Source organism: Corylus avellana, chromosome ca3, assembly GCF_901000735.1.
Source record: "Corylus avellana chromosome ca3, CavTom2PMs-1.0".
Taxonomy (NCBI): Eukaryota; Viridiplantae; Streptophyta; class Magnoliopsida; order Fagales; family Betulaceae; genus Corylus; species Corylus avellana.
In genome coordinates, this window is record NC_081543.1 from 14721778 (window position 1) to 14748965 (window position 27188).

The following is a 27188-nucleotide window of genomic DNA, read 5'->3' on the forward strand; positions in this document are numbered from 1 at the left end:
TGGCGTTTTTTGCTTGGTCGGCCGCTCTTGGGAAATCTCTCACATTGGATAATGTTCGGAAGAGAGGTATTGTGGTGATTAATTGATGTTGTATGTGTGAATCGGATGGGGAGTCTGTGGATCATCTCTTTCTTCATTGTGGGGTTGTGCGCAAGTTGTGGGAGGTTATTTTCTCTCGCTTCAACTTGTGTTGGGTTATGCGTAGAAGTGTCAAGGATATGTTTGCCAGTTGGTGGTCGGGTGGGAGAACTAGTAGTGCCGTGGTGTGGAAGATGGTCCCCCTTTGTCTTTTATGGTGCCTTTGGAAGGAGAGAAATGCGAGGTGCTTCGAGGATTTGTCGAGGAACCTTGAGGACCTTGTTCATTTCTTTTTGTATACGCTCTTCACTTGGACTGCAAGCTGGCTTGCTCCTTTAGTGATTAATTTTCATGATTTCCTCATGTTCTCTTCTTCTTTCTCCTAGCTTAGTCGTTCTCTTGTATACTCCCTGTGTATTTGTGTTGCGCCCCTCTGCGCTCTTTCATGCATTATTACTTCTAAAAAAATATATATATATAAGTAAAATTCTTAAATTGGATATTTTAAGCTATCTTGTGCTAGGTACTTCTCACATGGGAGAGTTATACTCTCGTGGCAGTGGATTCCTTTGGCTTTTTTTAATATGCCACTTATGATTTCAAGAAAGGAATTACTAGATTGAAAGTCACTGAAGTTGTTGATTAGTTCAAATTTTTTATTTCTAATTTAGATGGTGTATTGTCCATTTACTTGTGGAGTTTGCTTATAAGTGTTGAAGTACTGCAATCACTTATGTTGTTAAATTGAGACTAAAATGCTTGAATAGGTTGAAAGGAAAATATTAGACGTGAATTTTATTGATCTCGTTGTGTTGTCCTTTCTGTACTTGACAGACATTATTCATTTAAAAAACAGACAAGAAGGTGGTCTCCTTCTTGGATAAAGTTGATAAATGATAGTAGGCCACTGGTTGCTAGTAGTAGCTAAAGATATGCCATTATAATTTGAAAGAATAAAAGCCTTGAAGATTATGGAATTTTTTCTGATACACACACGCACATGCACATTATATTTTTCACTTAGCTGTAAAAGCAGACCTTTAGGAATTATGTAAAATAAATCCAAAGTGAAAAAATGAGTGGAGAACTACAAAATTGGTGGGTGTGATGGAGCAATAGATCTCACCCTCTTTTAAATTGTCCCATTGTGTTCCTTCTTTTTGCACAAAGAGCCATCATGCCCAAGTTTGCTATGTTGAGTGCAACTAGAGTTCTTACACTGCTTCTGGTGGGGCATGCTACTCACTGCTATCAGTGACTGAATGATTTAACGATGCATTTTCCATTTCTTGTTTCGTTTATTTAGCATAGTTTGCACTTCCATTCACCTTAGCTGAAAATGGTTCTTAGGGAAATTAGAAACCAACTTCAACTTACTATTAAGTGACCACCTCGCCTAGGTAGACTATTATTTAATATCTTGAAGTAACTTATCCAGTTAGAGTCTACTATGCTTCCTTAGTAGACTTTCTTTATCTATTGGCTGTCTATGTGAACCCCAAGGGGTTGGCTCAAGTCGTAAGAGCCTTGGTCTTTGTGGTAGTCCATGAGGTCTAAGGTTCAAGTCCCCTTGGTTGCAAACAATTCCTTGGGGCTAGGCCGCCCGTGAAGCTAGAGTATTACCCGATCTGTGTAGCGGGGGCGCTTTCTAGGGGTCCAAATTTACCTAACAGGGGTAGGTACACGAAGTGGCCCTGCCTTGGAGGGGTTCCTCGTTATCAAAAAAAGAAAATGTACTCTGTGGGTGTGTTTTTTGTTGTTGTTGCACATATTTGTTTCAATTTTGCAGTCCAAGCTTTCTGCTGGTGATATATTGGAAGAGCTATTATTAACCTAGGTGCTAGCTTTTTCTGTATATGGTATCTCAATTATTATATTTTACGTATTATTAAGGATGCTTTATGCGGTGAATGATAATAGTTTCCTCTATTGTTTCATCTGACATTGGGAAAGTTCGGGTATTTATTGATGATTTGACGGAGATGCCATATTCTTTTCTTTCTTTTTCATGTGGATTCATACTTGCTAATCGTTGTCATTATTCTGTGTGTGGATAGTTGTTTGTCAAACATGCGCTTTTAACTTTCGAGATTGCATAGAACCTTCCATGGTTACCTTTTTGACTTTTCACTAATTCACTATCATTGTTTATAGGTGTAAGAAGTACCCATCAATGGAATTGAGGGGTCTTTTCCAGTATCTTGTGAACCAGTTAAAAAAGGGGCAGGGAATTGAGCTTGTTCTCTTGCAGGTATTTTTGAGGTCTGAAAGTTGCATCATTTATGATACGTAATTGTTACCAAGCCTTATAATGATTGATTGGAGTTTTATGATTATATCAGGAGCTTATTCAACAAATGGCAAATGTCCAGTACACAGAGAACCTGACTGAGGAACAGCTGGATGCCATGGCAGGTGGTGAGACTCTCCGGTATCAGGCAACTTCTTTTGGAGTAACACGAAATAACAAGGTACTTTTTTTTTTTTTTTTTTTTGGGTGGACGCTGATTTAATTCATCGTTCCTAATATGGCATCTTATGCTTGTGATGCAATTAAAGTTGATGAGAAGTTTTAGCAATAAAATGGGGAGCCACTAAGGGGCTGATTTGCTCTATATTTATTTTAGATTTAGAGTTTATTATGTTTGAGTTGGGGATATATTCAGAATTTCTGCACTCTTAGAATTTTCTTGCTAAATGGGTCATTTTCCATGATTTTATTGCTTGTTTGTGATGATCCAGGTTGTGTGTGTTGGAATAAGAAAGGGGTCCAATAAAGTGGGCTTTTATTTTTCAATTTTAAGTGACTTGGAGCCCGAGTTCTTTATGTTAGGGTTATGTGAGGTGTGACAGAGATGCAGCAGTTTTCGAGAAAGAAAGGTGAATTTGATTATTTTTTCTTATAAAAAAAGTTTGGATCCCCATAGCTCTTGAAGTCAGATGAATTAGAATTTGCTGGAGAGTGATATAGTTAAATTTCTACGCTTCGAATTGGATCTTAACTAACTGATCTGAAACCTATCTGCTTCCTCTTTCTAAGGAATCCTATGATATAATTTTTGAATCTTAGAATCAAAGAATCCCAGATAGTACTTGGTGGCTTGATGTATCAATATGTGCCAAACCTAGTAGCATTATTTTTGGTGAAGTATTAACCTTCTATAAATGTAAGAGAATATTTTCCTCGTGTATTTAGAGATTTAAAAATTGAACAATGAAGGCTTATCCCTAAGGGTGTATTCTGACTCCATCGGAGTCGGAAACACCATTTCCACTTTTTGCTTCTGCCTGAGTTGAATGCTAGAGGATTTCTGCCCCACCTCTGCCTCCGAAATGTCAGACGGGGAGTCAGGCGGAATTATTGGAGGTACTTTGTCTTCGAAGGCCAATGAAGTTTTGTCTTCTTCTTAGACAAATATTCGAAGATAGAATTTCGTCTTTACTTTCTCGTCTCATTCTATCTGAATACAATGCCTTGAAGAATGAGGCAAAGATATCTAATTCCCAATCATGAGCCACTCTAGTAAAGCTCACGTTCCACTGATTGGAACTACCATAAAACTCCAAGTGAAACCACAACAAAGCTATTCTTCGCACAAGTAATACCAAATAAATCTGGAAAGGCTGCCTTAAGGACCACATCCCTAGATTCGGTTCTTATTGCAAACGAATGTGTGGATAGTCGCATGAAGCAAGGGGTGCCAGGTGTTATTTGTAAATTGGACCTGGAAAAGGCGTACGATCATGTAAATTGGGACTTTATTTTGTACTTGCTGCATAGGTGTGGTTTTGGGGAGAGGTGGAAGGCTTGGATAGAGTGGTGTATTACTTCGGTAAGATTTTCCATTTTAGTGAATGGCTCTCCGGAAGGGTTCTTTAGCAGTTCGAGGGGAATTCGGCAAGGGGATCTCCTTTCTCCTTTACTTTTTGTGCTTGTTATGGAGGCCTTGAGTAAGATGGTGAATGCTACGGTTGACCAAGGACTTTTGACAGGTTTCTCGGTGGGAGATAGGGTTATCTCGGAATTGGAGGTCTCTCACTCCTTATTTGCTGACGATACCTTGATTTTTTGTGAAGCTTCTCTCGAGCAAATCCGGTATGTGCGCCTCATTCTTTTATGTTTTGAGGCTGTTTCGGGTTTGAGAGTTAATCTTGGAAAGTCCAAAATTGTGGCTATCGGAGAGGTGGAGAACATTGGGGTATTAGCTAATATCCTTGGGTGTAGTGTTGCTGAGTTGCCCATGAAGTATCTGGGTCTCCCTCTTGGGGCGTCGTTTAAGGACACGGTTATGTGGAATGATGTGATTGAGAAGATGGAGCGTCAAATGGCAGGTTGGAAGAGGATGTACCTCTCCAAAGGAGGCCGTTTAACTCTCATCAAGAGTACGTTGTCTAATCTACCGACTTACTTTTTGTCTTTGTTTCCGATTCCCATGAGTGTTGCTAAAAGGCTTGAGAAAGTCCAAAGAGATTTCTTGTGGGGAGGAATGGGAGATGAGGCTAAGTTGCATCTTGTAAAGTGGGATCAAGTTTGTCATCCTTTGCACTATGGTGGTCTTGGTATTCGAAAGTTGCATCAGTTTAATCAAGCTCTCTTGGGGAAATGGCTTTGGAGATATGCGAATGAGAGTGAGGCTCTTTGGTGCAAGGTTATCAAAGCCAAGTACGAAGACCAGGAAGGCGGGTGGTGCACGAAGGAGGTTTGGGGTTCTCATGGTGTGGGTGTATGGAAGCATATTTGACAAGGTTGGAGTTCCTTTGCCAAAGGTTGTCGGTTTGAGGTGGGGGTGGGTTCGAAAGTTCGTTTCTGGCATGATATTTGGTGTGGGGAAAATCCTTTGAGGCAAGACTTCCCTTTGTTCAGCATCGCTAGACACAAAGAAGCTTGGGTGAAGGATAATTTTACTTGGAGAAATGGGGTTGTAGAGTGGAATGTCATTTTTGTACGACCCGTTCAGGACTGGGAGATGGATTTGGTTGCTCCTTTTTTTGATCGGTTGTACTCGTACAAGATCTCTGTAGGTACGGTGGATCGTATTTGCTGGGCCTCGTCTAGGAAAGGCAAGTTCGAGGTTAAGTCGCTCTTCAAGGCCTTGTCTAATTTTGACCATGAGGTGTTTCCTTGGAAGAGTATTTGGTGCACTAAGGTGCCTTTGCGAGTGGCTTTTTTCGGGTGGACCGCTGCCCTAGGCAAAATTTTGACTCTTGATAATCTACGTAAGAGGAACTTTGTGGTGGTGGAGTGGTGTTGTATGTGCAAAAAGTCGGGAGAGTCGGTAGATCATCTTCTTCTCCATTGCGAAACCGCAAGAACTCTTTGGCACACTATTTTTAGTCGGTTTGGATTGCATTGGGTTATGCCTTGCAGAGTGAGAGATTTATTTTATTGCTGGTGGTCGGGAGGTCGTGCTCGAAGCGCGGTAGTATGGAAGATGATTCCTCTATGTCTTATGTGGTGTATATGGATTGAAAGAAATGCTAGATGTTTTGAGAATTCTACTAGGACTATAGAGGAGTTGACTCATCTTTTCTTTTTTACTCTTTACTTTTGGACGGCCGCTTGACTAGCTCCTTTAGTAATTAATTTTTCTGACTTCCTCTTTCATTTCTCTCCTTCTTAGGCGCTCTCTTTTTATACTTCCCGTGTATATGAGTTGCGCCCCTCTGCGCTTTTGATATATAATACTTTTACTTATCAAAAAAAAAAAAGGACCACATCCCCATATTCACTAATCATGTCAGAATCTTATATTGGAGCCATCTCCCTCCTCAAATTTGGTGTGACATGAAAATTTCTTCTAACTCCTAATATTCTTCCATAACCTCACCTCAAATGCTCTAGAAGGCTCAATAGAACGTTACCTACCCCACGAACTACCAAATTTAGAGTCCACCACTCTCGACCAAGCCTTTTTCTTGTGCATATAGCACCCAAGTCATTTATTTAAGAGAGCACGATTGAACACTAGCAAGTTCCGAATTTTCACCCCTCTCTTAGAGAGCGGTGGACAAACTTTGGACCAGTGAACCAAGTGATATTTGAACTCTTTGCCTAGTCCACCCATAAGAAATCACGTTGGAGCTTCTCAATATAGTTTGCAATACTCGCAAGGAGAGAAAAGAGGAACATGAAATACACCAGCAAATTGGATAGTGTGCTCTTAGGGGCGGCTAAGCTGGGTATGAGATTTCGCCTCTCCCACCCTGGTATGACGGAGAGTGGAACACCTATTTATTCTTCTGTTTCTAAGTCTCAGTTGGGAGAGAATGAAGAAGAATATAGGTAAGCAGCTAAATAAGAATAAGAAGATGCTGGCTGAGGTTGTGGCGGACACTCCGGTGGTGGGGTTGGAAGGATATTCCGAGGGGGTGCTCGACGCGATGGAATGCGCTCCCACTTTGGGATTGACTTTTGGGGGTGACAAGAAAAGACTTTTGAATCTTTTTTCAGTCATTGAAGAGGATTGGTACTGTGTAGAGGGGATTTCTGTTTCAAATTCTAAGGGGAAGAGGAGAGAGCTCAAAAATTTGGAATGCTCCATTAATTTTGAGGCTAATAGAGTAGGGTCAAAGGCAGGGTGGTTTAGGCTTGCCTTGGGAGATTAGGGCTATTATGGGTGTTGGGTTTCAGGGTTTTTTTAGGTTTCTTTTGGGGTCTAGGGTTCTTTTTTGGCTTTGGTTTTTTGTGGGTTAACACAGGTTTTCCTATGTATACTCGTTGTGTACCTAGAGGCGCATTGCGCTTTTTTGATATACAACATTACTTATCAAAAAAATATATATATTATGGAGCAAACATTATGGGGTTTCTTTTGGAAGCGCTGAATTCTAAGGGTGAAATATGTCCCATATGAGACTCAGAAGCCGGTAAGCCTTATGATTGGAAATTTTCATTTAAGTTGAATGGTATTTCTGGTATTGTGTATCAATAACCAGATGCTCTGAGACTTGTGGTTTAATTTTTGTCGTTCACTAAAGTCTGCATTGGTTTTGGCAAAATTCAATGTTGCAAAATATGCAGTACTCATTGTTCTAATATAGCTGGTAGACAAAAATGGTCAAAACCAAAATGTCATGAATTTGTAACTCTTGTTTTTAACACATTGCTTGAACTTCTGGTGCTGTTAAATTGACTTTCTTGTTTTTGTAATAGTGAAGCGTGCTGAGTTTACTATCATGGTATTTGAACTGCTAAGTTGTTAACATATAATTTAACATATAATTCTCTATGCAGGCCTTGATCAAGTCAACTAACAGGCTAAGGGACTCGTTGCTTTCAAAAGATGAACCAAAGTTGGCAGTTCCTCTTTTGTTACTCATTGCTCAACATCGTTCTGTGTAAGCTTTAGAAATCTATTTGCTAAATATTCACTCGAAGTAACAATCTACATTTTCTTCTCCCAAGCAATTCTGTTTTTATAGAAAGCAGACATAAGGGCACTATGTTCAAGTTGTTTATGAGTTGGCTATTGGTGTACTTAGAAATCTATTGCTAATGTGTATTCTGGTTTCTTGATTTGGGTGAGAGTAAAGGGGTTAAATCCCATGATGTTGACCTTAGCATCACAATCAAACATGGCTGATTTGTCTTTTAATTTATATGGCTGAAGTGACTGACATGAGTTGAAAAGTAAGCAGGCATGTGCAGACTACACTGATTTTTCATAAATCCGATTGAGTTATGAACAGAAAGAAATGATTGTTTATGAAATTTGGGCCTTTTTTCACTTTTTCTATTATTCAATAAGGGTTTCAAAGAGTTTTTTTCTTTTGTCTGTTGTTGCGTCTGTATTGTGTTTCATATGAACTTTGTGCTCATGTTTACGTATTCTATGAAACTTATTGTTGCTGTAAAACACACGAAGGTTTGAAGAATCATACGTAAGCTAATAGTGTTTTTCGTTCAACGAATAACTGTATCTTAGCATTCAAATTAGTTAGCTTCCCCTTATTTAATTCCGGGTCTTTCATTTCTCTTTTGTCCTTTACCCTTAATGTTTTTTGATCAGGTCCTGACAGATTGTTGTGCATGATTTGCTTGGATACTTTTTGCCTGCCAAAGTTGATTGCCATAAGATTCATAATATGTCAAGTAGTGAGTGTCAGTGAGGAAAAACAAAAATGAGAACAAAAGCTACTTTGATACAGCACCTGATTCTATTATTTTCTGCAGGGTCGTCATAAATGCAGATGCCCCTTATATAAAGATGGTTTGCGAGCAGTTTGATAGATGCCATGGTACTCTTCTTCAATTTGTGGAATTCCTTTGCAGTGCAGTGACACCAGCGTTGGCTTACGCCCAGTTGATTCCCTCGCTTGATGATCTTGTCCATCTTTACCACCTTGATCCTGAGGTATGTCTTCTCTCTCTCTCTGTGGTTACTCTCTACCCTATTTGATAAAACACTTATGATGGCTTGTTTATCTCTTTTTCTGTTTACTTTCATAAAGCTTTCTTTTTTTCTTTTTAATTCTATTTTCTTCTTTCTCTATTTTAATGCTGTGTAAAATTTTCCCTCAAATGGTTTCCATGGAGTATTATGTTGCTTTTATGCTACAGAGTTAGTAACATCCTTCTTATCGTGTTTTTCTTTTCCCCCACATAGGTTGCTTTTTTGATATATCGCCCTGTAATGAGGCTCTTCAAGTGTCGGGGGACTTCTGATGTCTTCTGGCCTTTAGATGACAGTGATGCTACAAATATTGCTTCCACAAACTTAGCGTCTGAACCTACTGAATATTCTGGAAATGTGGTTTTGGATCTTGACTCTCCAAGGAAGCCTATAATGTAATAGTCTCTACCATTATCATCTTATTATGCTGTTTTTGACATATTGCTTGGCTTGAGAATTTAACATTTTGGAAAACTGTTGTAGGTTACAGTTACAAACATGTAAGAAAATGTCATATTTTAACTTTCACATCGGGTCTTTTGATTTGCTCACATTGATGGCATTAGTTAGCATGGACTGGTAGTATTTATTTACCCCTATTTCTGACTAGCCGTCTTTTCCTTCCTGTTCAATGTTTGTACCATTCTATGCAGGTGGTCTGATCTTCTTGATACTGTTAGAACCATGTTGCCTTCAAAAGCCTGGAATAGTCTGTCTCCTGATCTCTATGCTACATTTTGGGGGCTTACACTCTATGATCTCTATGTTCCTAGAAATCGTTACGAGTCTGAAATTACCAAGCAGCATGCTGCTCTTAAGGCTCTGGAAGAGCTATCTGATAACTCAAGTTCAGCAATCGCCAAAAGGAAGAAAGACAAAGAAAGAATTCAAGAATCTCTAGATCGCTTGACTACTGAACTCCATAAGCATGAAGAAAATGTTGCATCTGTTCGTAAACGGCTTTCTCGTGAAAAAGACAAGTGGTGGAGTTCCTGCCCTGATACTTCGAAGATCAACATGGAGTTTCTTCAGCGTTGTATTTTTCCTCGCTGTACTTTCAGTATGCCAGACGCTGTTTATTGTGCCATGTTTGTGCACACTCTTCATTCCCTCGGAACACCATTTTTTAACACAGTGAACCACATTGATGTTCTGATATGTAAGACCTTACAACCTATGATATGCTGCTGCACTGAATATGAAGCGGGTAGACTTGGAAGGTTTTTATGTGAGACACTAAAGATTGCTTATTATTGGAAGGTAAATTACCACTTCATGTTGGTTTTGTAATTGTTGTGCAAAATTTAGTTTTGTTTCCGTTGCTGTAGTTATGGAAATTTTTTATATATAGGGCGGCATTTCAATAAAGCAATTGAATATAATTTCATATTCTCCCCATTTTTTGTCTTTAATTCTTGACATTGACCAGTGCTTTTCTGTCTTTTGGGGTTGCAGAGTGATGAATCTATTTATGAGCGTGAGTGTGGAAATATGCCAGGCTTTGCTGTGTATTATAGATATCCAAACAGCCAGCGAGTTACATATGGCCAGTTCGTTAGGGTGAGTTATTTTTCTTGGGCCTTTCAATTATTTAAAATTTCCTTGTTAACTTCCACAATGTTCAAGAACTCAAAAGTTTACATAAGCAGTTCAATTCACTTCATCTGTCATTGTTTGATTTTTCTTAAAGGTATCAGTTCTCCTCTATACCCCTCACCATTGCCCACCCCGTTTCCTTCTGTCTCCCTTTTGTCTATGTACTTGTTTTTTTCGATTGAGCTTTCCGAGTGCTTTTTATGTTGAAACTACCCATCTATATATATCTATTAACTCTATAAATTTTCCTAGAATTTTTTTTTTTTTTTGGATAGGTAATATCAATTCATAAATAAGTGCAACTCAAGTACATATACAATAGGGCCCAAGTATACAAAAGCTTTTAAGCTGAGAACAAAGCATATAAATCTAAGAATTCAGCAAGTGTTAATGCTTGCGACAAATGCCACATTACTCTCCACGAGTAAAGTGTTTGAAGTACCATTTTCTTCAACTCGATGAGTCCAAGTTCACGATCCTCAAAGCAACGTGCATTCCTTTCTCTCTATAGACACCACATAACACACAAAGGAACCATTCTCCAAATTTGCAAAGTTTGTACAGTTTACCCCTTTCTCCCCTCCAACTTCCCAAACAGTCATTCATCCTACCCGGCATCCCCCACGTAACACCAAACAACTGAAGGACCATGCTCCATACCTCACTAGCAACCTCACAATGCAATAATAAGTGATCAATTGATTCTCTATTGTGTTTACACATACAACACCACTCCGTCACTATAATGTTCTTCTTACGTAAATTGTCCAATGTTAATATTTTCCCCAACACCGCCATCCACACAAAAAAAGCCACTCTCGGAGGAGCTTTACTCTTCCAAGGACCAATAGTCGGTGCCGGATTAACCATTACCTGATAATAGCACTTCACTTTAAAATTCTTCCTCTTCAAGGGGATCCAACATATTTTATCCACATCACCTTGCCTAATCTGTTGGGAATACAGTAACTTGAAGAATTGTGAAACCACTTCCATTTCCCAGTCATGAACAGGCGAGTAAACTTAACATTCCAATGAATAACACCATGTGCTATATCCAAAACTTTCCTAGAATCTTAATAGGTTCTTTTGAGCTTTATTAGTGTTCCTGAACTCAGTATACTAAAAAAAATTTCTTCTTCAACCTTATGGGTCACCGTGTCTCAAACTTAGTTGGATAAAATTATTTATCAAAAAAAAAAAAAAAATCTCTTATTGAGTAAAATATGAGAGAGTCTGTTAAGATGATTTGGCCTTGTACAACATAGACCTATTATGCACTATCGAGAAAGAGAGATTTAGTTGAAGTTGTCTGAGTGAAAAAAAAAAGTAGGGGGAAGCCTGTAGCAACACGGGTATTATTGAAGAAGGATATGCTAAATAGGTTCCAACTTGAGACCCATCCACATGTTTATCAGGGTCTTCTAGCAGTTCCTTTTTGTGCTAGATTTTGATCAAAATCAAACTAAATTGTGACAACTTTGTGCAGCGTCATTTATGTTATTAAGGTGGTCAGCGATTTCCTATTTTGTGCATGTGATAGAGGAGTTGTTGTTTGAACTGATTTTCAGTCTATTTAAATTTCTTCCTGTGATTTATTTGTTTTTCTGCTGAACCTGGCCTGGAACTTTGGATGGGTGAAGTATAGAGCTAGAACTTTGCTGTCTATTTTTCTTTTTTCTGTTGCTAATTCGTTGCTAGTCTTATGTAATATATTAAGTTCTAGATTCTTCAATCTCTTGGTGTGCAAAAAGGTACTGTTACTTATCATTATGCCCACTTTGATTAGGTTGTATTTTCCTGCACTTAGCTATAGACTGTTGTTCATTTGTCCTATTGCTGATAGGTGCATTGGAAATGGAGTCAAAGGATAACAAGGCTATTAATTCAATGCTTGGAATCTGCTGAGTACATGGAAATTCGAAATGCTCTTATAATGTTGACAAAGATTTCTAGTGTTTTCCCTGTTACTCGAAAGACTGGTATAAATCTTGAAAAGCGGGTAAGAGATATGTTGAATGTTCTGCTTTTTCTCTTGAATTATCTGCTTCTTTCTGGTCAATTTAGAGCATTTTGATATATTTCTACCTTCCATGCAGGTAGCTAAGATCAAAAGTGATGAAAGAGAGGATCTCAAGGTGTTGGCAACAGGTGTCGCTGCAGCTTTGGCTGCTAGAAAGGTATCCTACTTCTTTCATTGTGTGCTTTCTGCCCAGTCTTCGGCATGGACTAAATATTCTTTCATTTTGCAGCCTTCCTGGGTTACGGATGAAGAATTTGGCAACGGCTATCTTGATAATAAGCCTGCGCTACCGCCTTCTTCAAAGTCTTCAGCTGGTAATTCAGCACCTGTGCAAAGTAGTTCTTCCAAAGTTTCTCAAAGTGAAGCTGCTGGGGGAAAAACAGTTGCCACAACAAACCTATATTCCGATTCTGGGAATTCTGTGAAAGAACAGATATTAAAAACAAAACCAGCAGATGGGAGATCGGAAAGAACTGAAAGTCTTGCAATTGCAAAGTCTGATCCTGGAAGTCTAAAACTAAAAGTTGGTAATGCGTCTGATGCCCAATCATCCTTACCCTCAGCCGCTGTACAATCTGGAACATCAAGATCAATAGAGAATCCAAAGCAGGTGGATGAATCCTCAAGAACATTGGATGAAAACATGGCAAAACTTGTTCCAAAGAACTCTACAGAAGCTGAGGTATTATCTAATATCTTTTGTTTAATACAATTAAATAGATCTCATTGCACCAAACAATGGAAATTTTAGTATGATTTTGTATGTAATTGCGGTTTTAAAAGGTGGCCCTGCTTTAATAGAGAGTACAGCTAGATGGTGCTTCCTTGTTCCTACGTGCAATAATTGCAACATCTCATCTGTAATTTGTTAGTAGTATTTGTTATAAGCTTCTCTCACAATGCTGGTTGCCTCTCCACTTTTACTTAAAACCTGTGCTTCATGCTCGCTCCAGGAATGGGTTTCCTCTCCTTTTGTCCTCATAATTGGGTCCTTACGGATAAAAACTCTTGGTGGTATGTGACGGGCAAATACTCAACTGTGTTGAATGAGTCACTCTTATCAATTAGAGAGAAATTAAGATAAAACTACGGTACTACCTCATTATTTGAAGGACAAATTAGATGTCCTTTGACCTGGACTGTGGTGTCCATTTGAGTTTATTGTCAAATTTAAATGTTGTGAAGATGTGTTCTAGCAATATAAAATTTAACTTTATCATCTTCAATTTGCTTGTTCTTTGCTGTGATCTTTACATTGTTAGTTTTGTTTTTGTTTTTTTTTTCTTTTCAATTGTTTGGGGTTCAAAGTGGATATAGAATACTTGGGGGAGTATTACTTTGACACTTTATGATCTGCTAGTTATCCTATGTTGGACATAATACTATTTGGCGTGTTAGTTTCTTGATGTTGTGATTTATCACCTAATAATTCATAACTGCTGTTGATTTTTTTCGTCATTCTTTTCTCCCATCCTCTCTCTCTCTCACGCACTCTTTCAATCATATATTTCCTTCCCTTTCTAATGTTTAAAATTCCTCCAATGGCAGTTAAGAGCGTTGGCAAAAAGGTCAGTGTCTGCTGCATCAATTACTAAGACTCCAAAACAAGATCTCGCAAAAGATGATAGTAGGTCTGGAAAAGCTGTTGCCAGGACTTCTGGCTCTTCTACTGGTGACAAGGATCTTTCAACTCATGCATCAGAGGGCAGGCAGGTTGGAGCTACTAATTCTACCTCTGCAGTCAATGCAAATGGTAACACAGTTTCAGCTTCAGGTAAAGGTTCAACTCCATCTGCTAGAACATCATCAGATACTCACGGTAATGAATCAAAGGCTGAAAGTGGAGCTGCCAAGGCTTCAGATATAAGGATTTCTGCTGTAAAGGATGATGGTGCTGAAGTTTCTGATGTACCAAGGCCGCCTTCTCGTGTTGTTCATTCTCCTAGGCATGATAATTCTGTAATTGCCTCCAAGTCTAGCGATAAGCTGCAAAAGAGAGGCAGTCCTTCTGAAGAACCTGATAGACTAAGTAAACGCCGGAAAGGGGATTCTGAAACAAGAGATTTAGAGGGTGATGTTCGATTGTCTGATAGAGAGAGGTCTGTGGATCATGGAACTGATGAACTCTATAGGCCCACGGATAAGCCCTTGGATAGATCAAAAGATAAGGGCAATGAGAGATATGACAGGGACTATAGGGATAGAGTAGATCGTTCTGATAAGTCCCGCAGTGATGACATTTTCTCTGAAAAATCTAGGGATAGGTCAATCGAAAGATACGGAACAGAGCGTACAGTTGAGAGAGTTCAAGAGAGAGGTTCTGATAGGAGTTTTGATAGAGTCCCTGACAAAGGTAAAGAGGATAGGAACAAAGATGACAGAAGTAAATTAAGGTACAATGATACATCTGCAGAAAAATCTCATAATGACGATCGGTTTCATAATCAAGGCTTGCCTCCACCTCCACCGTTACCGCCTAATGTGGTCCCCCAATCTGTCAATACTGGTAGAAGAGATGAAGATGCTGATAGAAGGTTTGGAGGCACCCGACATTCTCAAAGGCTATCTCCAAGACATGAAGAGAAAGAACGGAGACGATCTGAAGAGAATTCCTTATCTTCACAGGATGATGCAAAACGTAGAAGAGATGATGATTTCCGAGAGAGAAAGCGAGAGGAAAGAGAGGCACTGTCAATGAAGGTATTTATCAGCCGTTATTTATTAATTTAACTGTCATTTACATTTAGAACAAACCCTTTGACGATGTAACTGGGGAATTGTCTGGCAATCGAGTTAGAATATGTGCTTCTTGTTAGATGTTTTATGCACAATGACTGAATCGAATTAAGTTGGTCATATGTAGGTTATGTGAGTTTAGTAATAGTCCAAAACTTCATAGTCATGTTCTTTGGCTTAATGGACTTGGTCTTGAAGCCCATAATGGAAAATCACCATTTCAATGGAAATGATTTATCAATCTTCTTTATTTTTTATTTATTTTTTTTTATTTTATTTTTTCTGAAGAGTGGACAATCTCTCCTATGAAATTACTAGCTTATTTTAAATGGTAGCCTACAGCTTATCTGATTGTCATTCTGACTGGCTTGTCTATAGTAGAATATTTCTCTCTTTTTTTTTCTTCAGATTTATTTGTATTTTGTTTTTACTACTTCCCACTTCGAATTCAAGTGATATTACATTCTATTGGAATGGCCAGCTATTAATGCAATATTCTAGTCATACATGGAATTTTGGCTTTCCATATAATTTTTCCATTTCATTGGTGCCTTGCTATGTCTATAATTTGATTACTGATAGATGTATTGATTCTTAGAATGGATAGATTTAGTTTTTGGGATACGCCCTTAGCAATCAACATTTTCATCACACTTAAAACATGAAGTTGTCTCTCAATTCTTTTAGTGCTGCATGTAGGCAGAGGAGAGGGAAAGAGAAAGGGAAAGAGAGAGGGAGAAAGCAAGCGTTTTAAAAGATGATATGGATGCAAGTGCAGCTTCTAAGAGGCGGAAACTTAAAAGGGAGCATATGCCATCAGGGGAAGCTGGTGAGTATTCACCTGTGGCTCCGCCACCTCCTCCCCTTAGTATTGGTGTGTCACAATCGTACGAAGGAAGAGACAGGGGAGACCGGAAGGGAGCAATGATTCAGCGTGCAGGTTACTTGGACGAACCAAGTCTAAGGATTCATGGTAAAGAAGTTGCAAGCAAAATGACCCGTCGCGAATCAGACCCGTATCCTTAAAATTAGTTTTCATGGTATCTTGCATATACATATATAATATTTATGCGCACACACGCATGTTATTACACTTACATCCATACATTATTCACTGTCAGGATCCTTTGCCAAATAATTGTCAGAATCTACTTCTTCAAATTATTGTCTTTTACTTTAAATTTAGCTAGTGACATGATGCCTGCCTGCCATTGCAAGTCCTTAACCATGGTCTCAGCATCTATGATCGCGAGTGGGATGACGAGAAGAGGCAAAGAGTTGAACAAAAGCGGAGGCACCGAAAGTGATTTCTGAAGAGAGAGAAATAGCAAAAGTTCACTTACAAGGCTCTAGCTCATTTCTTCCAGTTGCTGTTGGCCAACTTATACGTTTGGATTTTCTTGGCTTGGCTGGGGTTCCCTCCCATTCATGTTCTCCCCTTGGTGTGGGTAACTTGTACCAGATATTCTAAACATTTACAATTTTGGTGGCTCTTATCCTTAGCTTCATGAATTCAAATTTGTAACTAATTCATGCCATTATGTATAATATTGTAAATACTGAGCAGTCTGTAGTCTAATGCGTTTCTGCTGAATTTTAATTCTTTCATGCTGTTGCTGAGTTTTGAAAGAAATGTAAAGAAGCAGTTTTGATTGACATTTTTCACACACACACACACACACAATATATATATATATATATATATATATATATATATATATATATATTATTTTGGCTAATTTCTACTTCAGAAAAGGATTCACAGGTCAGCTGTAGATCATTTCTAGTGGTCGAACTGACGGCTTGGAAGCTCAAGAGAGCCGTGAACAGATTGATTGCTTCAAGTTTGTCCGAACCGGAAGTTTGTCCGAAATGCTACTGTCTCAGCATACTCAGATAACGTGGCTTGTTCAATTTACCCTTGGTTTTTTTTATTTTTTTATTTTTTTTCAATTAAGATTGATCCAAGGGTGAGTTAAGCATGCAACGTCAATTGAGTATGAGAGAATGCAAAATAACATTTTTCTTTCCCATTAGCTAGTGGTAATATTTTTCATTGAGTAATTTTAAATATTCATCTCATATCTCACTTAACATTTTTCTTTCCCATTTGTTATTGGTAATATTTCTCATTGAGTAATTTTAAATAAACTTCTATATTACTTGGCTGATGTGTCGATGTTTATTAGCCCTTAATTTTTTTTTTTTTTTAATAAAGGCCAATCCAAGGGCTAATGTGGTATTAGTTTAGTAGCATGAGAGTATAAAGAGATACAAAACAACGAGGCTCTAGAGTTGTGACAAAAATTTAAATAATATGGCATTATGTATATTGTCATATTGAAATCATGTACTTAGATGTATATCATATTATTTAAATTTTTTGAATATGTACTAATATTGACATCGCATTTCTTCAAGTTAAGAAGGCCTGAACCATTGAAATTAATTTCCATGTTCAAATTCTCTCTTTCCTTTATATATATATATATATATATATATATATATATATATATATATATATACTGTTAAATGTACAAACTTCGAACTTTAAGTTATCACTATGAAATGAAAATAATCATTTATTTGTAGTGTCTACCCTGTAAACAGAAGTATAAATCCCAAAAACAATTCATATCTGCATGCTATGTAATATGTATATTGAATGTGTTTGGCTATTTGACCTGTGTCAATAAAAATGATAATTAGATAATTTTATGGAACATGTGAGAAGCACACATTTACTATATATATATATATACTTTTAAAAAAGACATGATAAATTTATAAATTGAGTTAAATAAAAATAAAAATAAAATAAAAAAGAAACCAACTTAATTTAGCTGTTGGGGCTGACTAGAAACTAGAAAGAAAGAAGGATGAAGATAAATGGTTGTCAGGACTTGGGACCCACGGTATGAAATAATTGAAAGGAGTTGTGAAGCCCGTGACGACACATTTCTCGCCCGAGTTTGTCAGTAAAAGCATTAATTACAAAACCTGTCTCCCCTTATTTTTGCAATAATGCCATTACCCGCCATTCCATCATCTTTATTCAACTCCCTCTCTCTCCCACTCTCTGTGTCTCTCTGAACAAAAAATATGGACGGTCTGATCAAGGGCTTGATCGACGTGGCTCTCGGCCACAACAACAGGGACGACGAAGAGCCCCGGGACGAGCGGTCTAGATCCACTTGGGCTGAGGTTAGCACAACCCCTCCTTTGGCCCTTTTGCCTTTCATCTTTTTACAGTTGAACTGAGATCAGTGTCCGGCGCTAAAATGCGCAGGTGGTTTCCGGGGATCAGGATAAGGACGAAGACAGCAGTGCCAGTGAATCCAGTCATCGAACTCATAGTCATACTCAGAACCCGTGGAATAGACAGGTTTGGTTTTGATTCGTTGTGAATTGGTTGGATTCGATTTTTTAGATTTGAGTGTGGAAATGAAATGAAATGAATTGGAAATGTGGTTTCGCAGGAAAAGAGTGAATTGGGGGGTGAGGAATGGGAGGTCGCGGGTTCGAGACCTTCGAATTCGAGCTGGCCCCAAAAGGTGATATCTTTAGGGATTTGTTCTGATCTGTATAGCTCTATTTTGATTGATTGGATTTGTGCTAAATATGACATCTTGAGGGATTGGGTAATGTCCAAAATGCCCTTGAAAGATGTTCTCTATTTAGTAGTCTGTTATAGTCCCCCCAAGCCCAAGGGGGTCCCAAAATTTTTTTTTTTTTTTTTTTTTAAAAAAAATTAAATTAAATTAAATTAAATTATAAAATTCCTATGAAATTTAATTTTTGACCCCCCAAATTAATTTTTTTAGAATTTTGCCCCCCCAAACACAAATCTCTAGTTCCGCCCCTGGTTATACGACTACTAGAAAATTTAATAACGTGGTAGTAAAAATAGCCATTCGATTTCATATTTGTAAAAAAACATTCAAAGGTTAATTTTTACTATCACATCATCTCAATTATACAACAATCATATATCAATATACTAAATAGCAGTACTCTTTATAATTTTAGCATCTCCAATATGTAATTGTGATTCTCACATGAGAATGACATGTTATCCTAATTATATGACAGTTGTATAGCAGTTTACTAAGAGCTTGTTTGGGATTGCGTTGGGGAATAGAGTTTTTGTCGATAAAAATAAAGCATGAAAGAGCTTTTTAGAGAAAAAAATCTCCCCACATTTTCAAGTTTCTCCCAAAACGCAGTTTTGAGTTTTTTTAGAGCAAAAAAGTCAAAGTTGTTGGGACACAATGCTGCCCATTGCAACCGCTCTAAAAAGGGGCCCGCTGGGTTCGATGTCAAGATCTATAAAAGACTTGTGTTTGTCTCCCTTACCACCAATTGTTTTTAGGTGGAATGGCAACTCATGTTCTGACAAATGGCATCAGAGTTGGGAAGTCATGCGATCGAGTCGCGGAAGCGTTAAGTGAGGGCGGAATTGTTGAGACACAATGCCGCTCCCTGTAACCACTCTAAAATAGGTCCACTGGGTGCAATGTCGAAGTCTATAAAAGACTTGAGTTTGTCTCCCTTACCACTGATTGGTTTTAGGTGGTGGAATGACAGCCATGGTCCGACAAAAGTGCTTTTTAAGTTTTTTACCAAATAGATTCATTTTTGCTTGGCACAACTTTTTATGTACCAAAAACACTTTTTAAGCTCCTTAACGCAATCTCAAAAAAGCTCTAAATGCTATTACTCTTTATATTGTAGCATCTCCAAATATGTAATTGTGATTCTCACATGAGAATGACATGCTATTAAAAATGCATGGGAGAATCACATACTTTAAGGACATGTCAATTTAATAGACTAAGTTTGACAATTTCTTTCAATCAGTTTGCAGGAAAAGTGTGTCCTTGTTTTTATGGTTTTATGTATTTAATGGTACTGAATTGCATTGAAAAATTGAATTAGAAGCGATGAGCATTTTTTGGAGTATATATGTGTGTTAGTAGTTAAGTTGCGCATGAGAGAGTAGTACTGAGAGTGAGTGTTTGATATAATAAACCCATAATCTTAAATTTTGGATTGAGATGGTGTCCCAACATATTATATCATGTACTCACATAAAGCTTTTCTCCAAATATGCCTCTCCCTAAAATTATTACTTTCACAAAAAAAAATTATGGTGAAATCTGGTAGATGGCCGTTTATAGATACAATTGTGATCAGTACTCATCAAAAAAAAAAAAAGAAAATACAATTGTGATCATTATTCATCAAAAAAGAAGAAGATAAAATTGTGATCATTGATAGTGACACTTGCCTTAGCCTAAACACCTCTTTGTGCTTGTACATTTTCATGTGTTTAACCGCAAAAAAAACTTCTTTTTTTTATTAACTTTTTCTCAATGCTGTCATAAAGATTATTATTATTATTGTGAATGGTTTTTTGTTTGAAGTATTATTCATTTAATATGATGATCAGCATAACATAGATAGCTTTTTTTCCTTCTGATAACTTTTGGACTCTCTCCACACTGTGTATTCCTGTCAATCCTTAGATGCAGACTGTGGAAGAGGGTTACCAAGATGTTGAGCAACATAGTTATCACCAAAAGACTTGGAAGGGAGAGGTTGATTTTATTAATCATCCAATTAAAGTAAATATACTGGAATTCATTTTTAATATTTCTAGGTATTTTTGATGGTATTAAGCTATTCATACAGGAGAATGAAGGGGACAACAATGACAGTTGGGAGACTGTCAGCAGAAAGCCTCGAAGGCAGCAACACAAGGTTTTTTTCTTGTTCCAATCATCACACTTCAAAAACGCTCATTAAATGAATCGTGGCCATGGAATTTGATGATTGCAGACAGCATCAGCCATTTCTGTGGTGGTTTTTACCAACATCATTTCTTGTTAAGTTTCACAGATAAATTTACAAACTACGCTTAGTGCTGTATTTGTGAATTCTGCACACACAGTGCATGCTCGTGTGTGTGTGTGTATTTCAGACAGAGAGAGATAGAGATGAAAATGTCGTTACATTAAAATAGAGATTTTTTTTTTTTTTTTTTTTTTTTTTCGGACCAGCCCAAAATGTTTGGTTTCTATTTGTAGTGTTATTTGGTGGTTTTTGTTTAGATAACGAGGCTCCAGTACCTCAAACTGAGTGTTCTGGGGTTTAGTGATGGTGTTCAGCAAGATAATTTGGACATGTTACCCTGAAATACTACCAGTCTAAATTTTATGTTTTTAGATTGGGTTTAATCTGTGAAAACTATGGGCCAGAGTTCATACTTTATTTGTAGGACGTTGGGTTAGAGAGAAATGTATTAGTCACTTGCATTTTACTATATTGAGCTGATTAGAATCTTGGATTTGTTTGTCCCAATGGAATGTAGTATTTTAAGATGCTGCATTACAAATCTGAGAAGATTTATTTTTATTATTGATGTCTAAGTGATTAATTGTGATCAACGCATTGACAGATTCAAATGGATCACTGGCACAGATACAAACAGCCTCTCAGTGAGCAAGAATACTCTGAGGAGGTTGAAATTGGCTCTCAGGTAGAGCCGTCAGAAGAGGAGCTTGCTGACCTGTCACAAGCTTGCAATAAGCTCTGGGAACTTGATTTAAACCGTTTGGTACCTAGTAAGGACTATGAAATTGATTGTGGTGAAGGGAAGAAGGTCTACCAAAAGGATGATGTGGCACAAGGAGCCCTATTTAGCTATGTGAGCGATGACATATTTAGGAGGCCTACCTTTTCTCGTTTCTGTTCTCTTCTAGACAATTACAACCCAGATGAAGGGTGCAAAGAAGTTGTTACATCTGACGAGAGGCAAGAGCAAGAAGCATTTATAGAAGAAATTAGTAGAACTGCACCAATCAAGTATCTTCAAAAGTATCTCTCATCCAAGGGCATTATATCTGCGAACTATCAAGATTTTAAAAGAATGTTGACTAATCTCTGGTTCGATCTCTATGGCCGAGGTGGTACACATGGTTCCTCTTCTGCATTTGAACATGTATTTGTTGGAGAAATCAAGCAACGTGGTGAACAAGAGGTTTCTGGCTTCCATAACTGGCTTCAGGTGTGAGCCTTTGTTACTTCCTACGTCTGAACTAGTCCGTGCTTATGTCTGGAGTGGTATGTTGATTTTATGTTGATAGGAGCCTAATTGGGAAGTAGGTTAGAACACTGCCAAGACAGAGGTACTTATGAAAAATGAAGGCATTTGATTAGTCATTTTATATTTCATCTCTTCCCGTGTATGTGGGTTGTGCCCCTCTGCGCTCTTTTATATCATAATTACTTATCCAAAAAAAAAAACAAGTTCAATAATGAGCTAACAGCCCTATTGTTCTGACAGAGAGAAGAACCTTTCATTAGCTTTCAAGAACTTTCCGAAGGAATAATTTCAACAAAATCTTTCAATTTCTTACGTTACTATTTTCAACTTTATGTAATCATCTATCCCTAGAGTATAATGTTACATAAATGGTCAAGAGAGTTTTTGTTATTCGTATTAACAGCTACTACTGTAGGAGGATGTTATGAGCTAGCAGGGTTATTTTCTTTTCTTCTTGGAAAACAATAAGTGATTCTAAATTACAAGCTTGCAATTGATGATGATCATAGTAAAGGATTAACTCCTTTCAAAACATGTCTGCAGCTGTAAGAAATCTTCTAGCACTATTTGTTTTTCTTTGTCATCGATCAGTCATGAATTCACCCTAAATACATTGACTCTAGCCAGCACCCTAAAACTTGTAAAGTTGTTAATATCTTTCAATTAGGGTGATTATAATTTGTGTTATTTGTTCTCCTCTTCTCAGTTTTACCTAGAAGAAGCTAAAGGGAGGGTTGACTATCAAGGTTATATTTTTCCCCGACGGCGTGGGCAGATTGTAAGTGACTATCCTTTTCTTCCATTTGGATGTTGAGAAAACGGAGAAAAAGAGAGAACTACAAGTTTTACAAAACATTTTAAGCCCAACTTAGTTGTGTTTTGTTTTTTTTTTTAACCATCTCTTTGCTTCCAATTGGGCATATATTTTTATTTTGTCTGCATAAATTTTTACAGTTTCTTTTTGGGGTAATTGCATAGATTCTATGAATTTAAGGCAATATAAAAAACTCGAGGGACCGTATGTATGTTGAACTCAGCTTACCATTGTTCCAATCATGGAATTTATGAAGATTTGGTAGCTGCTCATGTGAAGAAAAGAGCCGTTTTGGTTTGTTTTGCCACCCCAAAGTAAGACCCATATTGCAAAAAGTCTACAATATGGGGGAAAAAAAAAAATCAGTTTTCTAGCCTGCTTTAAAGGAGAACATTATCCAATGCTGTGCAGGCTAAACGAAGTTTGTATTTTTTCCTCTATGTTTTCTAGTTGACTTTGCTTCAATCAAAAGTACTCATTGCAAAATATTATTGACCTATTAGAATCATTACTTTGTTAATGTGACATCTTTCATCTTTCCTAGATGCCATGTCATTTTTCATAAACTTGCCTTATTACAGAATGGTTATTCATTTCATGCAATGAATTGCTTCAGATGGGAATTGGCATTACCGTGTTGATATACCCAAGATTCTATTTTACCATCAAACAACCACCATCATTACTCAGTGATAAGCACCTGACCTGTGTCTATATTGCAGATGTTAGTTAGTTTTTGTTAGTGACGATGTATCACATTAATCAATTTAATTTGAAAAGCAATGTAACGTGACATAACAGCTTCTGAATGTGGAACCAATAATTTTTTTTACATTAGTTCTTAGAGCTGAAGCTTTTGGGATTTTGTTATGTTAGGCAGTGAGAAGACGCTTTTGATTATTGTGAATATGAATGTGTTGCTGAATACTGAATTGCTTTACATTCACAGTGATCAGTAAGTTCTGAGAAGTATTCAGCACACAAATAGTTTGCATTTTTATCATCAAGTGAGAATAAGTTGTCTATCTTCGGGATATTATATCAGAATAACTTTTCTCCTACATTATAATGTAACCACATCTTGTTTAATGTTTTTAATGTCCCCTATTCCAACTTGCAGCCAGACTCTGAAACCCAGTTGCTTACAGTTCAGTTTGAATGGAATGGTGTTCTCAAATCTGTATCAAGCACTTTGATTGGAATGAGCCCAGAATTTGAAATTGCATTATATACCCTGTGTTTCTATATGGGTGGGGAGGAGAACCACATTCAGTTGGGTCCATATCCTGTTAATATCAAGTGCTATCGTCTTGGAGACAGAATTGGGTCTGCATTTCCTGTAGCAGAGTGTTGAATAACTGGTGGCAGAATCCAGTTAATTTCCTGTGTAGTCCTGAGAGAATGGTACCCAGAAACTCTTGAGACGGTAAGAATAAATGAACAAAAAGTTTGGGAGTGTATAATTATGGTTTATGATGAAAGCCATTATTTCTTTAGGATTTACTTATTTGATCTAATGAAACCTTAAGGAGCTTATCCTGATATATAATGGCTTTTCTAAGTATCCTTTGATGTATCTTTTATTATGATCTGATTATTGACAAAGGTTGCCACTGTGTATCCACCTTTTAATGTGTGGTATTTAATATCTGGGGAATTTGGTTTTTATGTTGCTTGTAGGATATACAAATGCTCTAACTTCTTCTTTCTACTTTTTTACACAGTCAAGTTAACCTGAATGAACACACGAGTTAAGGGTAATCTTCCATTACAGGGTTATCATGCTCGCTGTAAGTATTTTTTCTACTCACAAATATCCCATTATGCTGATATTTGTGAGATATTAGTATGGTACAATGGCTAGTAGACCCTATCCCGGTCAACATAATGAGAATATTTGTGAGATATTAGTGTGATATATAGCGTTACTCTTAATGAAGTAATGGAGAAGTCAAAATAATAGATACGACAGTGTTCTATAAGATTCCCTATATCCCCAAAATATCAGTATTTCAGAAACTTCCAAGAGTATGAGCTATAAAGCAGTCACAACCATGATTTGTGGAAATATCTTATTTAGGTTGTGAGATATTTTTCAAATGAGGTGCCTCTACATTTTATGTTAATTGACATGAAAAAGTTCCCAGCTGGATTTCTCGGACTCTAAGAAGGCAGGGACAGTGACCTAATAGGTATCTGGTATAGGAGCTATAAGACATTCCCGGCTAAATATCCCATTTCAATTTGCTGCCCTTTTATCCTGTTGAATGTATTACTAGCCCATGATATTTGTGTTTTATTATTATTATTATTATTTTATTGTAATAATGTTTTTCCTAATAATTAAGCTTTTTGATTCGCCACTCTATTGGCCTGCATCACACAACCTTCAGTGACGTTATTTAGATTGTGGGTTTCTTCACTTTCATTCTTATCCTAAATCATGATTATCTTTTTAACATTTATTTTAAAATATTAATTAAATTATTAAATTTACCATTTTCTATCAATTTAAGGTTTTAAAATAAATTGTGATTTAACATGATATTAGAACAGAAGTCTGAAGTCCTGAGTTTGAATTTTGTCACTATAATTTACTTTTTATTATTTCAATTAAATATTTCATGTGTTGGATCCTGCTTATTGTAGGTTAGGGTTAAGGGGTTTAACTCGTTTAATTAAATAGGTCAGGTTAGGGTCGACTTATATAATCTTATACACATATCTTGACATGACCAAAATTTAATACACGAATATGAATTGACACTCCTACTTGGAATGGAGTATTAATAATTAAATAATTAAAAGCCACTTGTTTTTTTTTAACATTGTTCCTTTGATGGAGTAATTTTACTTAGTAGGCTTACAAGCCGTACAGTAGAGTTAGGACAAGTTATTAATTTGGAGAATTATATTAAGTACAAGTCTATGCTAAATGATGTCGGCAACAAACTTTAAACTAACATTGACTTTTCGTTTTTCTGCGCTCTGAATACAATGCTTTCGGTGATGCATAGTCATGGCGCCACAGCTTTTCCCACATAGACGATTTTTTTTTTTTTTTAGTTTAAAAAAATAAAAAAATTCAGAAAATAAATAATATATAAATTTAGTGACAAATTGCCAAGCTTTACGAAGAACCTTCCGAAAAGTAAATTCACCCCGGGAGTTAATCAACTTGAAAAGTATCCACCATAGAAGATTTACGTTACATATTGTTTTACTTACAAAGCCTTTGTAAACTTGATGACTACATTCACCTCCCACTACAGAGACACTAGAACCTCTAATATTCTTCTATATGAATCATCTTCACACGGACAAACCGCGTCCACTTCAAATTAAAACTCTGATCGCCGAAAGGCTTTTCATAATTTGAAAAGCTAAGAAGAAATTAGGAGAAGTTTATGATCTATTTAAACTCAAGACCAATGACAAACTTCTCTCTAAACAAAGGAATAATGCTTCTCTTGGTGTGCAAAAGTCATGGTATATGAAGCTTATATAGACAAGAAGAAAGTAAGACTTTTTAGACTCAGTCAACTAGGGTTTCTTAGAACTGCCACAATTCTCGTTTGAATGAATTTAAGTCCGTTCGAACGAGATCTAGGGTTTTGCATATATGAACATGCTTCATCCAAACCAATTCCGAATGAGACTTCGATTGAAGCATTCTATGCTCAATTCGTTCGAATAAACCACCAACACCAAATGAGGTATCAAACGAGACTCTTTAGAATTCCTTTTGATCCTCCTTCCAGACAAAAAGCAATTGAGATAGCAAACAAAGCATTTTAGAAATTTCCACAATGTCTCATTCGAATGGGATCTTCAACTTCCTAAGTTTTCATTCTTTCAGCTCCAAAAATGTATTGATTTAACCCCTATATATATATATATATTGTCAGTGAATTTGCCAACTAGTAATTAATAACATGTCAACTTCTATTAACTAGGGAAAAAATTAACCTTTCATAAAAGAATAATTCCTTCCTCAGTTGTTGCCATTAATGAAATAGTTACAAAAAAGAAAGAAAGATAAGAACGAAGCCCTTTCTCTCTCTCAAAAGAAGCTGCATGGATACGCAAGTTGCATGCTAAAAGCAAGGGCAGTGATGAGGTGTTTTGTGTGGGTTTGAAGTGAATACGTTTCAGCAATGGTGCACCACATGCAACATAAACAAAGGGGTGGAAGCTTGCAAAATTGGTGGGGGCAGCAGCATATTAGTTGGGTAGAGGACAACAACAGCCTGTGTTAGTGTGTTGCAAGTGTGAAAGCACTAGCCAACCATGGATTCCTCTCCAACTTGTCCCAAATTCAACCTTCACATTCGCTGCCTTCCATTTGATCACACACACACACACACACACACACACGTATGATGCCATGCGCCACACAAACATCTTACAAATATCCCATAAAATTGATGTAGTAAAATC

The 27188-nt window shown here is 37.1% G+C and overlaps 2 protein-coding genes across 5 annotated transcripts in view; both read left to right on the top strand.

Moving 5' to 3' along the window:
- Positions 1–16480, top strand: part of LOC132174763 (THO complex subunit 2) — a 49710-nt gene extending 33230 nt beyond the window's left edge. For both annotated transcript variants that reach the window (XM_059586431.1, XM_059586432.1), the window contains 13 exons: positions 2233–2329; positions 2421–2549; positions 7313–7416; positions 8252–8432; positions 8685–8866; positions 9125–9731; positions 9927–10031; positions 11914–12069; positions 12167–12247; positions 12320–12772; positions 13639–14790; positions 15526–15842; positions 16064–16480. In XM_059586431.1, the coding sequence (XP_059442414.1) occupies positions 2233–2329; positions 2421–2549; positions 7313–7416; positions 8252–8432; positions 8685–8866; positions 9125–9731; positions 9927–10031; positions 11914–12069; positions 12167–12247; positions 12320–12772; positions 13639–14790; positions 15526–15842; positions 16064–16133 (3634 nt within the window). In that variant the 3' untranslated portion in view covers positions 16134–16480. The remainder of the gene's footprint in view (positions 1–2232; positions 2330–2420; positions 2550–7312; positions 7417–8251; positions 8433–8684; positions 8867–9124; positions 9732–9926; positions 10032–11913; positions 12070–12166; positions 12248–12319; positions 12773–13638; positions 14791–15525; positions 15843–16063) is intronic.
- Positions 16481–17855: 1375 nt separating this feature from the next.
- On the top strand, positions 17856–24414 carry LOC132174764 (uncharacterized). 3 transcript variants are annotated; one of them, XM_059586434.1, is made up of 8 exons: positions 17856–18030; positions 18116–18211; positions 18306–18380; positions 20361–20426; positions 20521–20589; positions 21287–21895; positions 22641–22712; positions 23869–24414. In XM_059586434.1, exons 1-8 carry the CDS (start codon positions 17929–17931, stop codon positions 24100–24102), a joined length of 1323 nt encoding a protein of 440 aa, XP_059442417.1. In that variant the 5' UTR covers positions 17856–17928; the 3' UTR covers positions 24103–24414. The 3 variants fall into 3 exon arrangements, with proteins under 3 accessions (XP_059442417.1, XP_059442416.1, XP_059442418.1); XM_059586433.1 differs by having other exon boundaries at positions 17857–18030; positions 20355–20426; XM_059586435.1 differs by lacking the exon at positions 20361–20426 and having other exon boundaries at positions 17857–18030.
- Positions 24415–27188: the final 2774 nt, after the last annotated feature.